This window comes from Schistocerca piceifrons, chromosome 5 (genome assembly GCF_021461385.2).
Source record: "Schistocerca piceifrons isolate TAMUIC-IGC-003096 chromosome 5, iqSchPice1.1, whole genome shotgun sequence".
Lineage (NCBI taxonomy): Eukaryota > Metazoa > Arthropoda > Insecta > Orthoptera > Acrididae > Schistocerca > Schistocerca piceifrons.
The window spans coordinates 578,361,205-578,376,801 of record NC_060142.1 but is presented as its reverse complement, the minus strand read 5'-3'; the positions used below and the strand labels follow the sequence as shown (position 1 = coordinate 578,376,801).

The 15,597-nt window shown below is 40.1% G+C and overlaps 1 protein-coding gene across 1 annotated transcript in view; it reads left to right on the top strand.

The window, feature by feature from the left end:
• LOC124797938 (xaa-Pro dipeptidase) overlaps window positions 1-7,905 on the top strand; it is a 916,331-nt gene extending 908,426 nt beyond the window's left edge. Inside the window, exons 9-12 of the mRNA XM_047261075.1 lie at window positions 13-113; window positions 197-391; window positions 7,289-7,440; window positions 7,530-7,905. Coding sequence (XP_047117031.1) covers window positions 13-113; window positions 197-391; window positions 7,289-7,440; window positions 7,530-7,632 — 551 coding nt within the window. The 3' untranslated portion in view covers window positions 7,633-7,905. The remainder of the gene's footprint in view (window positions 1-12; window positions 114-196; window positions 392-7,288; window positions 7,441-7,529) is intronic.
• Window positions 7,906-15,597: the final 7,692 nt, after the last annotated feature.

Here is a 15,597-nt window from a genome sequence, read left to right as displayed (position 1 = left end):
AAAATTATACAGGTGTGAGCTGGACTGATATGCACAGGCTGGCTAATCGTATTTTGCTGGAAGAATTGCGTGACAAAGGGATATTAAAGGGTGATGTTGATGAAATGCTCAAGGTAACACTGTACAATGTGTGAAAACTACTTTAATTTATGTTTTTTGAGCCTCATTATTCATTGGCTTAAAATGTTTTCCACAGGCTGGTATTGCTGCAATTTTCCAACCACATGGACTGGGACATTTCATGGGTTTGGATGTGCATGATGTGGGAGGCTATCTGCCTGGTCACCCAGAGCGCCCAGATGAGGCTGGAGTTAATAAGCTGAGAACGGCCAGGATTCTGGAGCCTGGAATGGTCTTGACAATTGAACCAGGATGCTACTTTATTGACACTGTAAGTTGCAGAAAAAGCTAAATCTTGAACAGACAGCAAAATTGTGATATACACTATTTCTTATAGGCTCACTGATCATGTAGAATTAATTGTGTAGACAAAGTGTCTGAAATAGCACATTAAAAAATATGAAATTGTATCGATTTCTAATCATGATGTGGTGTGGAGGAGCACTGACTGGCACATAGGCACACTGAAAGTAGACTGATATAATGAGCTATTGGACAGAGTCTGTCATCAAATGTAGATCAATTCACTGTCATATCCAGACTCTATGGCCCTACTGCGGTGGGCAGTGATCTTGGCTGGGATGGGGTTACAGAGGAGGCATGTAGGGGGAAGGAGAGGGTTAACAGAGTAGGCATGGAGGAAGATGCTATACTGCTGCCTGTTGGAGTGTGTACGGATGTGGCAGGGACAGGTTGATGGGGCTGCTAGTTGCAGCATCGGGAGCCTGTGGCGCTGGGGAGAGGTGAGGGAAGAGAGAAATGGAAAGGATTATGCAGGTGCACTGAGGGCGTAGCAGGTGTGTCTTGGACTGGAGTGAGATCAGGGAAGGGGATAGAGGCAGTTGGGGACAGGGACTAGCGAAGGTTGGGAGGTGGGGAAAATTTCTGGGAATGAAGTATAGTTTTAGGGGAGTTCCTACATGAACAATTTAAAGAAGTTGGTGTTGGTGGGAAGAATGCAGATGACACAGGCTGTGAAGCAATTGTTAAAGTCAAGCATACAATATCAGGTGTCATGCTCATCAACTGGATGGTCCAGCTGCTTTTTGGCAACAAATTGGGGTGGCCATACATGCGAGCAAACAGCTTGTTAGTGGGCACATGCATGTAAAATCCCACACAATGGTTGCAGCTAAGCTGATAAGCCACATGGCTTCTTTCACAGATGGTCCTGCCTTTGATAGGATAGGAGATGCCAATGAGAGCAGTCATGTAAGAGGTAATGGGAAATGTATGGGACAGGACTTGGGATCTGGATATAAAGTGGAGATATGAACCATGGGGCATGAAGTTGGGAGCAGGGGTGGAATAGGGGTGGACAAGGAAGTTCATAGGTTGGGTGGGCAGCAGAATACCACTGTGGGCAAAGGGGTGGGAGGAGGATAGGGGGATGACGAGAGGTAGCTGAAACCCTGATGGAGAATGTGCTTCAGTTGCTCCAGTTCTCGGTGGTACTGAGTCACAAGTGGGACTTCCTTTATGGCCAGCCAGTGATAATGGGGGATGGTAGATGGCAGGAGAGTTTAAAGATACTGTTTTTAGAATGTTGTGGAAATAGAGACTACTGCCCTACCAGAGAGACTGTACAGGTGCATGCATATAGAGCAAAAGCAGCTCACACATCTGTATGAAGGCTCATATGTAAAGCCTACAGTAATTTTCAATCAGGAAATCCTAGGCAGTTCTGGGTCATATGTATAGTGGATCAAAGAATCCAAACCATATCTTTCATGGATTCATCCATGTCTAAACTGAAGACAGCAGACAGAAAGCAGAAATTTTAAATTTTACATTTACATTTACATTTAAAAATCAATTCACACAAGAGGCAACTACTGTAGCGATGTTTGACTGCCACACGGATTCATAAGTAAGCAAAACTGATATGAGCTCACCTGGCATTAAAAAACAATTGAATCTACTTGCAACAAAGAACATGCGAGGCCCTAATGGAATTCAAGTTAGATTTTACACTGAATATGCCACAGAAGTAGCTCCTTTCCTGGTTTTTATTTATCATGAATTACTTGTACAGCATACCACATCATCAACTGCAAACTAAGATGTGATCATGTGGAGTATCTTCGCAAATATGTCATTGGGTGGTGGACTATTTGACTAACAGAAACAAGTAAAGGTGCAATTCCGAACACTACCGCAGACCGCAGACTGCACCGACCGGCTGCAAGCGGCACCACTGGTTGCCACTGTGTGCAATGTGAGGCGTGCTGTACGTGGCGGCAGCGTCGTATGCCGCCGTATACCTGCTTTGGCGGCAGACCGCACATCCGGTCAGGGACCAGTAGTGCCGCTGCCGCCGAACCGCATAGCGACCAGAGCCTGCTTTTACTGGCCGAACATACCCACATTTGTGCCTGGCAAACATTTTGGTGGAGGTATATTAAACTCCTTTGCGGCTATTTTCTTGCCCATAGCCGATTTATGAAATATACCGTTATCAGACTCTTTTTCTATAAGCACTGACATGGACGCTAATGAATCTACAATTTGCGTCCACAATAGCCAGCAGAACAATTGAAAAAAATCATTGTAATTGAAAAACAGAGATCCACTTTTCTTTGGTGCCCTTATGTGAACATGTTTCCCATCTATAGTGCCTACACAATTAGATATATTGCATTAAAGCCAAAATTCTTCTTCAATATGTCTGAAATCTGATTCAGTAGAAGGTGGCATCAACATGGGCAACAGCCTTATTCTTAATATCTTCAAAACATTTTTAACAACTCTTGATATGTAAGATGGTGATATACGAAAGGCAAATGATAAAGACCGGTAACTTTCACCTGTGGCCAAGAATCTGAAACAAACGAAAACATACAGCTAATATGATTTCCATTTACAGGTGATGACTGTAAGAAGTGGAAATTTTTAAGGGATGGTTAGCAGAGGTTCAAGAAGAAAAGCAAATTAGGAACGGGCTCTGCTGCCTCAAAAAATTCAAAAACAATAAGAGACAAACAGCTATCGTTCCTTGACAGTGTTGCACAACACAGATATGGAGGAACAAATATTACATTGACATCATCACAGACAACAATACAAGAAAGCCAAGAAGACAGTGGAGATCGAACACGTCAACTGGACCTTTTTGCATCACAGGGAGAAGATACGGCAGAAACACATACAATAGGAAATAGTGGTGAAACATCCGTGGTAACAAACGACGAACGTTATGTGCCAGCACGGAAAAGAAAACGCAGTAAAGTTCGTAGCAATGATGATACAATATTACAAATGTGGAAAGAAAGGGACGAAATTAGGCAAAATTTACTAAAAACGTTTATGGAATACAAAGATGATGATATTGACTTATTTTTCTGTCACATCAGCACAGTTGTAAGGAGTTTACCTGCAGTTTATAAAGCAGAAGCCAAAAGAAAAACTAATATGATCGTTTCTGATTATGAAATAATGGCTGCACAGTGCAACACACATCATCCAAGTGATAACAGCAGCCCTTCAACCTCCACAACTCTGTCACAAAGTCTTGGAACTGCAGCACAATCTAATAATGTATAACATTTTGTGGAGTTACCTCAGTGTCAAATATAATTTTTCTTCTGCACTTATTGTGTTTCTTTGGCAATGTGGCATTATGTCATCTTTAATAAAACTGAGCACGAAATTAAACTGTCTTTTATTTAAACGACAGTAGCTCCTGAAGATATTTTCATCACCTAACAAATGTCTTTTTATCAGTGCTGCGTAACTACCTTCTGCAGTTCTGCTTTTATATAAAGGCATTACTAGCTTTCATCTTTTTCTGGAATGCAACAATAAAATATCATCATCTTCCTCTTCCAACAATAGCGCAATAACAGCGGTGGTGTTAACAGACATCTCGCCTCGCGCAGTTGTTCCCGGCAACTGCATAGCTTGTCTGTCGCTGCGTTCCGCAACGCACCGACTGCAGGCGGCAGCATTGCCGTCTGTCTTCTGCTGCAGCGGTCGGTCACTGTCGCCGTGTTCGGAATCGCACCCTAAGCTGTACTGGATGGAAAATGTTCCATAGTAAAGCAACATTTGATGTGCCTCAAGGAAGCATAATAGGATTTCCAGATTTTCAGTTTTATATAAATGATTTATTGGCAGCACTGTAAGATTGTTCACTGGTGATAGAGTTGTATACAAGAAAGTATCTTCATTGGACAGTTGTAAGGAATTGCTGAAAGAATTGGATATTTTCTCTTGGTGTAATGTAAGACATCTCTCTTAATGGGAATAAATGTAAGATAATGCCCATGACAAGGGTGACAACGGTATAGTATCTGGTCATAACATTAATGGTGAACTTCTTGAGCATGTCACATCATGTAAGTATTTAGGAGTAATATTAAGAAGTGCATGAAATAAGACAATCAGATCAAATCAGGATTAGGGATAGTGAATGGAAGACTTAGATTTGATGCAAGGGTTATGTGAAAATGCAGTTCATCCGTGAAGGAAATAATGTACAAGACACTAGTGCAACTAATTGTAGAATAGTTTCCCAGTGTTTGGAATCCCTATCAAACAGGCATGTCAGCAGACATAGAACAAATTCAAAGATTAGCATAGCCCATACAAAAGATATTTTTATGTGATTTTCCGATAAAAATAATACATCTGGTGACATCTCATCTGATCTTTCATTTATCTGTAGTGGTAATATGAGTTCATCCTCTTCATTAAGGAGGCTTCTGATATGCTGATCCATACCTTTGCCCAGGCTTCAATATTTCTCTCTTTTACCTGTTATTCTTTGTTTATTTTTTTTCCACTTCCTAGCAGCTGTTTCAACTGTTGTTACTATGGAGCTCTGTCTTACAGAGAAAGTAACACTACAAGTTGCACACATTGAAAATCACTAAGTTAGAATGGATAATGCTTTGAAACTTGTGGTAACTATCCATCAAGTAAGCTTTACAGAAGCATTCAGATGCAAACTACACTGTGGATGTTGCAACCATGGGTGGGGTGAGGTATCAGTCACACTAATGTGTGAACACAAACACATTCATCCTCGCCTGTACAAAGTCAGACATTTCACTGCAACTGCAGTACTACACTGAGGTGGCAAAAATCGTAGGATACCTCCTAATATTGTGTTGGACCTCATTTTGCCTGGTGTGGTGTACGCAACTCGACATGGCATGGACTCTTCAAGTCGTTGGAAGCGCCCTACAGGAATAGTGAGCCATGGTGCCTCTGTAACCATCCATAATTGCAAAAGTGTTGCCAGTGCTGAGTTTTGGTGCACGAACTGACCTCTCGATTATGTCCCACATATATTTGATGTGATTCATGTTGGGCTCGAATTGTCCAGGATGTTCTTCAAACCACTTGTGAACTGTTGTGACATGGTGACATAACATTATCATTTTGGGAACTTGGGGTCCATGAATGGCTGCAAATGCTCTCCAGGTAATCAAACATAACCAGTTCCCATCAGTGATCAGTTCAGTTGGACCAAAGGGCCCATTGCATTCCATGTAAACACAGCCCATACCATTGTGGAACCACCACCAGCTTGCACAGTGCCTTTTTGAGAACTTGGATCTGTAGCCTTGTGGGGTCTGCACTACACTCAAACCCTACCGTGAGGACTCATCTGGCCAAGCCACAGTTTTGCACTAGTCTAGGGTCCAAGTGATACGTTCATGAGGCTACGAGAGATGCTGCAGTTGATGTGCTGTAAGCAAAGGCACTTGCATTGCTCGTCTGCTACCATAACCCATTAATGCCGCACTGTCCTAACAGATATGCTCGTTGTACATCCCACATTGATTTCTGCTATTATTTCACATAGTGTTGCTTGTATGTTAGTATTGTCAACTCTATGGAAACGCCACTGCTCTCTATTGTTAAGTGAAGTCAGTTGTCTGTGGTGAGAGGTAATGCATGACATTTGGTATTCTCGGCACACTCTTGACGTTGTGAGTCTCAGAATATTGGATACCCTAATGATTTCGAAATGGAATGTCCCATGAGTCTAGCTCCAAGTACCATTCCAAATTCAAAGTCTGTTAATTCCCATTGTGTGGTCACAATCATGTCAGAAAGCTTTTCGCATGAATCACCTGGGTACACACGACAGCTCCACCAGTTCACTGCCCTGTTGTACCTTGTGTATGTGATACTAATGCCATCTGTTTATGTTACGTCATACTAATGGATTGGGTAGGGTTGTTTGGGGGAAGAGATCAAACAGCGAGGTCATCGGTCTCATCGGATTTGGGAAGAATGGGGAAGGAGGTCAGCCATGCCCTTTCAAAGGAACCATCCCAGCACTTGCCTGGAGCAATTTAGGGAAATCACAGAAAACCTAAATCAGGGTGGCCGGATGTGGGATTGAACTGTAGTCCTCCTGAATACGAGTCCAGTGTGCTAACCACTGCGCCACCTTGCTCAGTCGTGATACTAATGCCATCTGCTTATGTGCACATCACTGTTCCATGTCTTTTGTCACATTGGTGTGTAGTTACACTTGAATGTTGAAGAAAATGATGATAAAATAGTATTTAAAGCTTACAGATCAATGATTCATGATCCATTTTACACTTTATTTGGTACTTTCTCAGTTCTCTGCTTTCATACTTATGTTTCTTTTTCTCTTTCTCTCTTCTGTTTCTCACCTCTGTTTCCTTTTTGATTTGTTTGTCTTGTATCTTTGTTTCCTTCTTTATCTCCCTCGAGGATGATTTGTTGTAGTCAAACTGATGTTACTCTTATAATTTGTAAACAATTTGATGTTATACAACTATTTATATATATTTCATTCACAATATGATTCACACGTCACATTATCCTTAACACATCTCTTTTCTTCTTTGTTGCTTTAGAATATACAGAAAGTTAAGAACCAAGAAATTCTGGCATTATCAGGTACATTCAATTATTTGCATAGTACACTTACATTCCCACTGCCTTTTCTTCACTTACATTTTCAGGTAAAAACTTATTTTTTAAAAAGATTATTGATCACATATTCTCAATATATAAAGCACATGCACAAAAGATTTTATAGCATAATATATCTCTTGTATTTCATTGCGAGTTTGCTCCAGTTTGGTTCCATTTTTGTGTAAGACTTGTACAGCGTGACTGTCATATTTTCAGTACTGAAGAATGATACTTAAATATTGTGTTTTATTTTTACTTTTAGTTACTTGATCGAGCACTGTCTAACCCAGAACAATCTAAATTTCTTGTACGGGAAGAAATAGATAGACTGAGGGGCTTTGGCGGTGTACGAATTGAGGATGATGTTGTCGTAACAGAGACTGGTGTCATCAACCTCACCAAAGTTCCTCGCACGTGAGTACAGTGGACTTTCTGTTTTGTGTATAGGTTACATTATATGGGAATTTTCTTTAATCATGTTTTTATTTGCATAATTATTCCAGGGTTAAGGAAATTGAGGAAACTATGGCATCAGGTCATAAGGAGGAAACCACTGCACCCAAAGAGGCACATCCACACAACGTGAAGTGTCAAAAAATACTCTGAAACATGTAACTGTCTACAAAAATATTACTGTATTTCTAAATGAAATTTATTGTGCTTCTACTATGGTGCACTGAGCACTATTCCATTTTTGCAGTATCTGATCCTCTCGAATGGTGATCAATTATCTATGCACTGAATTTACAAGTGCCATAAGGTGAATTAATTACAAATATTTTAAATATGATGGTGATGAATATTTTTGCTATAAATTTATGTATGTAAAACTAAAAATGTAAGAGACAAAATAAAAAGGGTTAATTGTTTCTCATTTTATGCAAGATGTCTGTCTAACAGATAGAAATAAAATCTGTGTAGTATTACTTCCAAAAATTTTGAGAACCCTTTCTTTAAAAAGAATTTATTTGTCATTTAAGGGAAATCGAGATTGACTATTGTGTACCACAGAGACCTTTGGAAGTCTTGAGACACAAATACAAGAGTAATTTTCCTCAGTGAACAGAACTAAACATATGCAGGAAGACTCATTGATAAATTTCCGTCTGAAAGCATGTTTGAGATTAGTAGTGTGCAGAAAGTGTTAGCAGACATAGATGTTTTCGTGAAAGGAATCGCAAAGAATATTGACAATAAATGTGATATAGGGCCACGTGGAAGTTGAATGTCCCCTGGAACAAATGGATCTTGTCACCACAGTGCTGCACTCGCCGAGTGAGTGTGCCACCATCTCGCTACATGAATACACTGACCAAAAGTGGCCCTCACAATTGGCATAAATACTGTCACACCTCAACCGCTCAGTCTGTCGTGTACTTTGTCTGATAACGTTTGTTATTGTCTGCACCATACTACTGACCACTTGCTGATGACTTCACTTTATATTGGTTTTCCTCTCTGGTCTCAATTTGGATTGTGGCTTGTACTTGATCTGTTGACAGTGTTGTGTCGAAAGTTTGTCACACTTCATTGTAACCTAGATTGCTATTGCCTTGCTCTTGTTGTGTCTGGTCTGCCATTTGTCTGCCCTGTTGCTCAACTCTGGTGTGGGTTTGAGTCCCGACCACAGGCAGTCTTCTCGTCTTTTGTCATCATCATTTCTCACCTATTTTGACATGTGCACCAGTATCTGACAACTCACAGATATAGCTATTGGCGATGAGGTAAATGGAAGCTGTTTCATTCCATGGAAGCTAAATTGGTTAGCCTGCTTGAGAAACAGCAGCAGCTGATGCACTAGCAGCAGATACAGTTGGACTTCTGACAAAAGTCGCTTCAGCTCTTAGAAGACAAACTTCATGTGCAGGAGATCGCTGCGCCGTAGGGACTGATTGCCCCCCTCCCCCTCTTTGACATCGCTTTCTGTCCTCCATTGTTTTCTCCTTTCAGTGACGCAACGGAGCATTGGGACACATATTTGCATTGTCTGAAGCAGCATTCCAATGTTTCAAGTCACAGACGATTCATTCAGGGGTCGCTCTTTCTGTCTTGGGTGTTGCTGGACGCATTTGTTCACCTCCAAACATTGGTGCCTCTGTCTGGTCCCATAGTCCTCTCCTTGCAGGAGATATGCACTCTGCTGATTAATTATTATTCCCAGCAGAACCAGGCTAGAATTTCATCAGTACCATAAATAGCTGGGATAGTCATAAAGCTCATGGGCCATGACTTACGAGGGCTGTTAAAAAGTAAGATGACTTTTCAAATTGCTTGGGCAATGTACATTTCTTTTTTTTCTTTTTTCAATTATTGTGGCATAGTGCAGCATGAATTTTTGCCTCAAGGCCGTACGGTCAGTAAGGAGTATTACCTTGACATTATGCATTGATTGTGAGAAGCGATACACAAAAGAGTTCGGAATTGTGGAAAAACAATTCATGGCTTTTGCATCATGACAATGCACCTGCTCATTCATTGTTACTTGTGAGAGATTTTTTGGCCAAAAACAAAATGACAATCATGCCTCAGCCACCATATTCACCGGCTTTCCCCCTGCGACTTTTTCCTGTTCCCAAAACTGAAGAAAACTATGAAAGGACGAAGAGTTTCAACGATTGAGGAAATAAAAACTGCATCGTTGGAAGTACTCGAGGCTGTACCTAAAAGTGCTTATGAGAAGTGCTTCGAGGATTGGAAGAAGCGTTGGCACAAATATATTGTATCTGAGGGTGATTACTTTGAAGGGGACAACATGAATATTGATGAATAAATAAATATTTTTTCATAAAAATGTAAAGTCACCTTATGAACCCACCTTGTACAAGAACTTAGCCACAAATGTGAGTTTGACTTGTGCTAATCGAGATTGTAAGCATTCCTATGCCGATTCCTTGGTCTGTGATGTGGTGGTTCAACTGGTGCCTGACCAGGAGGTTCGCACGAGGCCATTAAAACTGGATGACCCTTCATTAGAGGACATCTTACGCATCTCTCATTCATTCAAAATTGCACAAGTGGCTAATGAATGACTCATGGCAGGGTTGCAAGTGCACCACCATAGCATCGTAAGCATAGGATGACTGCCACATTGCAATAACTTTGTGTTTTGTCTTTGTCCGATTTCCCTATGACTTCTGAGCCTCTGGTCGCCTCTTGATGATGGCTACAAGGGCCACTCCCTTCATGCCTGCAGTGTTTTTCCTTTCACTCTCAAGCAGACTGTCCAGATCGCTGGGGTTCTTGTACATGCTGTGGCAAGGAGGGGCACCTCTGCTCAATGTGTCACAGTCACACAACTCGGCCCCACCTGGCACCATGACTACTCCAAGACACAGTACATGTGCTGCAGATAGTAGTCCCTCGAGGGCAACCCTTTCACACAGAAACTGTTTCTCAAGCTTTGCATGTCTCACCGGTACATCCGTTCTCAGGTGGACACTTGGGTCACCGTCTCTTTGATCAATTAGGTGACTTCTGTCCAACCGTGTTTACCTGACTTGTCACTGCCCTTGTGTAGTTTGGTGGCCTATGGTGATGGTGCGATTCCTCTTCATGGGCACTTCTCGACTGTGGCAACTTAAAATACAGGGTGATTATAATTAAAGTTAAACTAGCAAACTGCTGTAGAAATAACACCACTGCTCAGAATGACATGAAATTGGAATGTAATATTATCGGAGAAGGGGGAAAACGTATGGCAGAAGAAAAATAAATGATTACAAAATGTAGCAGTAGGTGGGACTGTAAGCATCATAATTTAATAGTGGTTGACTGTACATGGCAAATGAATCATACAACAATGCCTAAGGTGTACATTTGACCTTAAACAAACTGTACTACTCAGTGTGCATGGGTGTGCAGATGTGATACTGTTAGTTATATGACTCAAAGTCATATCACCTCGGATGGAAAAAGTCGGTTTTTATTGTCCTGAGGCCAAAAACTGCATAAAAAGCATCACTCACATTGGTTTTTAATTGTCCTGAAGCCAAAACTGCATAAACAGCATCAATCAATCGATTTTTAAATGTCCTGAGGCCAAAAACCGCATCAGTCAAAATCACATTGTATTATTAATTTGCACAAGACTGTCGCAAAACATGTTCAATATGTTGTCCACCATTTTCTGCAACAAGTTGAAATCGAGAAACAGCATGTTCCACAACTGATCGAAGTGTTTCCAGGGTCATGTTCAGAATGTGTTGTACAATGCTTGCCTCCAATGCTACTAAGTTTGCAATCTGAACACTGAACACAACATCTTTCGGAAAACCCCACAACTAGAAATCACACTGATCAAGATCAGGTGATTGGGATGGCCAGGCTATAGGGAAACAGCAGCTGGTAATTCAAGCATTTCTGAAATGGTGCCTCAGCAGCTGCTTAACTGGATTTGCAATGTGCAGAAGTGTGCCATCTTGCATAAAAATGATCCCATCCACACTGTTGGAGAGCTGGAATGACATGGTTGAGCAAAAGACAATCATAGCGCTTTCATTGAGAAAACATGGCCCTATGATAAATGATGCCATAAACCCAAACCACACACTTATCTTTCAGGATGAAGTGGTACTGGTTGATTTGCGAGTGAATTTTCCGTTGCTCATATTCGACAAGTCTGTGTGTTGACGTGTCCTGTCACATGAAACTGGGCTTGGTCTGTCCATAAAATCTTCCACAGCCAACCATTGTCCATTTCCATGCGAGTATAAAGAGATTGTTTGTGTTGTTGCCCCGGATGATAATTTACACAAAATATTTGTCAGGATTCGTAAACAGTGGGTCCTTGAGGTACAGAATACACGAACACCGAGAAGCAAGTGTAAACAATTTATTAACAGAAGAATGATTATAAAACATGCATGCTACGCACACCAATCATCACTGTGTCTGACATCCAAACACCGGCTAATTAAGATCGTATCGAAAGGCTCCTTGATGAGCTAAGATAAGAGACATATTCGCACCCAAGGCCACGCTAGTTATACGGCGTGCTGCAGACAGCGGCTAGTTGCTTACTCACCTGTGGTGCACTGTGGCCAGACGCACATCTACTGATCAAGCAAATTGTCAGCATTCCAAGATAGGTCAGCTGGCGAGCGCACGTTACGTACTGTACGGCTACGTGCAAACCCGTAGACCTTTACATCACTCTCCCCAGAGAAAAAGAGCATCTCCTGGGTGTTATTGATCTATTTTGCCAGTTGTGGCATCAGAAGGCATTGCAACATCTATTTCATTTGCAGACCCAGTAACATTCGGTACAGAGAAGCGAGCTTTCAGGATGACAATTTCGTAGATGACAAATGCTGTTGACAAAAGACAAATTAGTAAAAGCAATAAAAACACAATACTGACAATCAAGTATGCATTAACATTACTGGATGAATTGAAGGACTTAATTCTATTTCCTACTTCAGTGAAGTTTAACTCATTATTAGAAGAAATTACATTTTCATGGATATCCTTAATTAAATCATTGTCTTCAGAAAAACTTGATAAGGAATGTATTCCATATGTTAATATGTATGAATCATTGTAATAAACAGATAACATTCTCGTTAATGACAAATGTCCAGTTGCATGAAATGTAGTTGGCAAACACTAGGCATATCACATTGTTCACATGATAAATCACAATGTGTGGCATTCAAGATTAATCCACTATTATTCAATTTGAGTGTAAAAGGTAGCTCAGTTGTATCATAATTTTTACATGTAAATGTGACATCAAGAGTGTAGTTAAATGAGAAAATTATACCTTCAGAACATCGTTTAAGAAATGGATGATAAAGATGTGTTAAAATTCTAGGGCAATCATCTCTTGGGGAATGATTCATGAACAATTCTTTCTCACAGCTGTACACTCTACTATCTAAGAATAATGCCGATTCAGGGCAAATTAACTTATGACTATGTTTACACATATGCAAATCATTTTCATTTAGGGACACAAAATATCTTCGATCCTTGCTGATCAGTAGATAATAATTTAGTGTGTACTTTACATGAATACCTGCCTGTCTCCATTTCACAGGGTAAGTAGAAATATTATACATTTCAAAATTATGCTTTGATCTAGCAATGGGTACAGAAACAATAACAGTTATTTCATCTTCAATCATTAAAGAGTGTGTGGTGGTTAACTTGTAGTAAACATATAAATAGTAAGAATTAACAAGGTAAATCATAGTATATGTTGCATCTAGCTTTTATTCAGTTGATAGTAGGATCTGTAAAAATGGTTATGGATGTAGTAGTACACTGCTCAAACAATAATTTGAATTACTTTCCGAGGCTGTTCTTAAGTTTAAGGGCATCAAGTCTAGCATTTGATAAACTATCAGTAATCCTTAACAAAAAGAGTGTTTAAATCTAAGTGTGCACTCACAGCATTTAATCCTTGGAATAGTTCTTGGATATTTGCATTCATTTCATAACAAATTACTTGGAAATGTGAGATAAATTGCTTTACAATCTGTTCAATGAAAACTGTGTGGTTAGTAATGGTTCTATGCGTGTTCTTTACTACAATAATTTCATTAGAGAGGTTAGTTGAATTTGTACTGGACTGTTGTTCAAGAACTAGTATTTTGTGTTTAACTTCCAGTAGATCTCGACTAGTTAAAGTACCAAATACAGTACGAAGGATACTCCCTCCAAAAACAAATGAGGCATGTTTATGCCTAATTAAAGTTTTGAGTGGCAAAAACTTTAAAAAACAGTAAATCTCTTGTTCATAATTAGCAAATTTAGACTCTACCTGCATTTTGGCTGTAATCCAGTTATTATACAAAGACATACCCATTTCCAGAATTGTATCATTACCCTTAACATAATGAATTGGATCAATTTGCTTCTTTACAGAATTGAACTGTTGCTGAATTTCGCTCAGATTGTACTTGAGTACAAGTTTTGCATTACTTGTTGAAACTACCACGTCTGATTGTGGTTCAAACAAAACACCTGCACTCCGTCGTACTATTAATACAGCATTGGTAGAATACGCCATCATAGCAAACGTTAGAATAAAAATGAACATGGTTAATTAGTTCTAAATACTAGAGTTAACAATGAACATAAAATAAATGAGTTTCTTGTGGTAACCTGCGGAATAAAAGGTTTAGTTTCACTTGTGCACTCGTGTAATAGCTTCAATACTAAATTTTCACAACACATTCACATAAGCACGTGGCTGAAATAAACACACGGATTGCACTCTCACACACTACACAGATTTACACAGGTTGTAGGGGTGTCTGGAACAGGATCACTTGGAATGTGGAAACGCCTCGGCTTTGAAGTCTGGACTGTGACCTCACGATTCTCGCTTCCTGGGTTTGAGAACAGCAGGTCTGCCTCTCGGTCGGTCCTCGTCGTCATGCAGTGCTACAGGAAATCTACCCAGAAATGGGTTTACACAACTGACATGAACGGCAATCGAACGAAAGGGCAGTTGGGCCTTAAGAGTGACGGGTGACAACACCTCCAAGATAGGATATGGTCCGTTCCAAAACTTCTTAAACTTTTTGACTTGGCTCTTCTTTAACACCACATTGCTCAGATACACAAGATCTCCAACTCGATACTATGGCACTACTGCTTGGCGGTCATGTTGTCTTGCTTGCTGAAGAGAGGATTGATGATTTCACTGTTTCATTTCCCTCCATCCTTCCATTAGTTTGCCTGCTAGATCCCTTACATGTTTATTGCTGATTCCGGCAGTCGATTGTGCAGAGTCCAAGGTTGAATGCATTCTTCTCCCATAGATGATCTCGTATGGACTTAGGCGAGTTGAGCTGTGCATTTTGGCATTGTAACAACTTACTAAGTACAGTAAACAGACATCCCAATTGTCGTGATTGCTGCCCACATAATTGCTAACCATTTTAATAATTGTTCTGTGGATTCGCTCGACTCTTCCATTTCCTTCAGGGTGTGCTGGTGTAGTCCTTAACTGAGTTATTTGCATGGGCTTTCAAGTCTGTTTAAGTAATTCACTCATAAAATTCGTTTCTTGATCACTAATTGTACTTAATGGTGATCCAGACTTAAGAATCCATTCTTTTACAAAAACTTTAGCTATAATTTCAGCACTCTGATCAGGTATTGGTATCGTGAGAAGGTATCTAGAGAAATGATCTAACATTGTCAATATGTGTTTGTTTCCATCTTTAGTCTTAGGCAATGGTCCTACAACATCTAGTCCTACTCTATCAAATGGTTCACTTGTTTCTGGCAGTTCTTGCAATGGTGCTCTACTTTTTCCTACATTATTCCGTCTGTTACTGAAACAAACTCGAAAACGTCAGCTTTATGGCTCGGCCACCAAAGCATTTGAGCTATTTTAATGTTTGTTGCTTTTTTACTGCAGTGTCCTGATAATAAAGAATTGTACTGTTCTCTCATGATTTGCTCTTTCATGCTTTCTGGAATAACTAGGCAGTTTCTTTTACTAGTGATTTTGTACAGTAATCCATCTATTTTGACAGAACATTGATCATTTTTCCATAATTTGTATTGTGGATCTTCTTCTTGAGCTGTTTTAACTCTTACTAGATCAGTGAATAA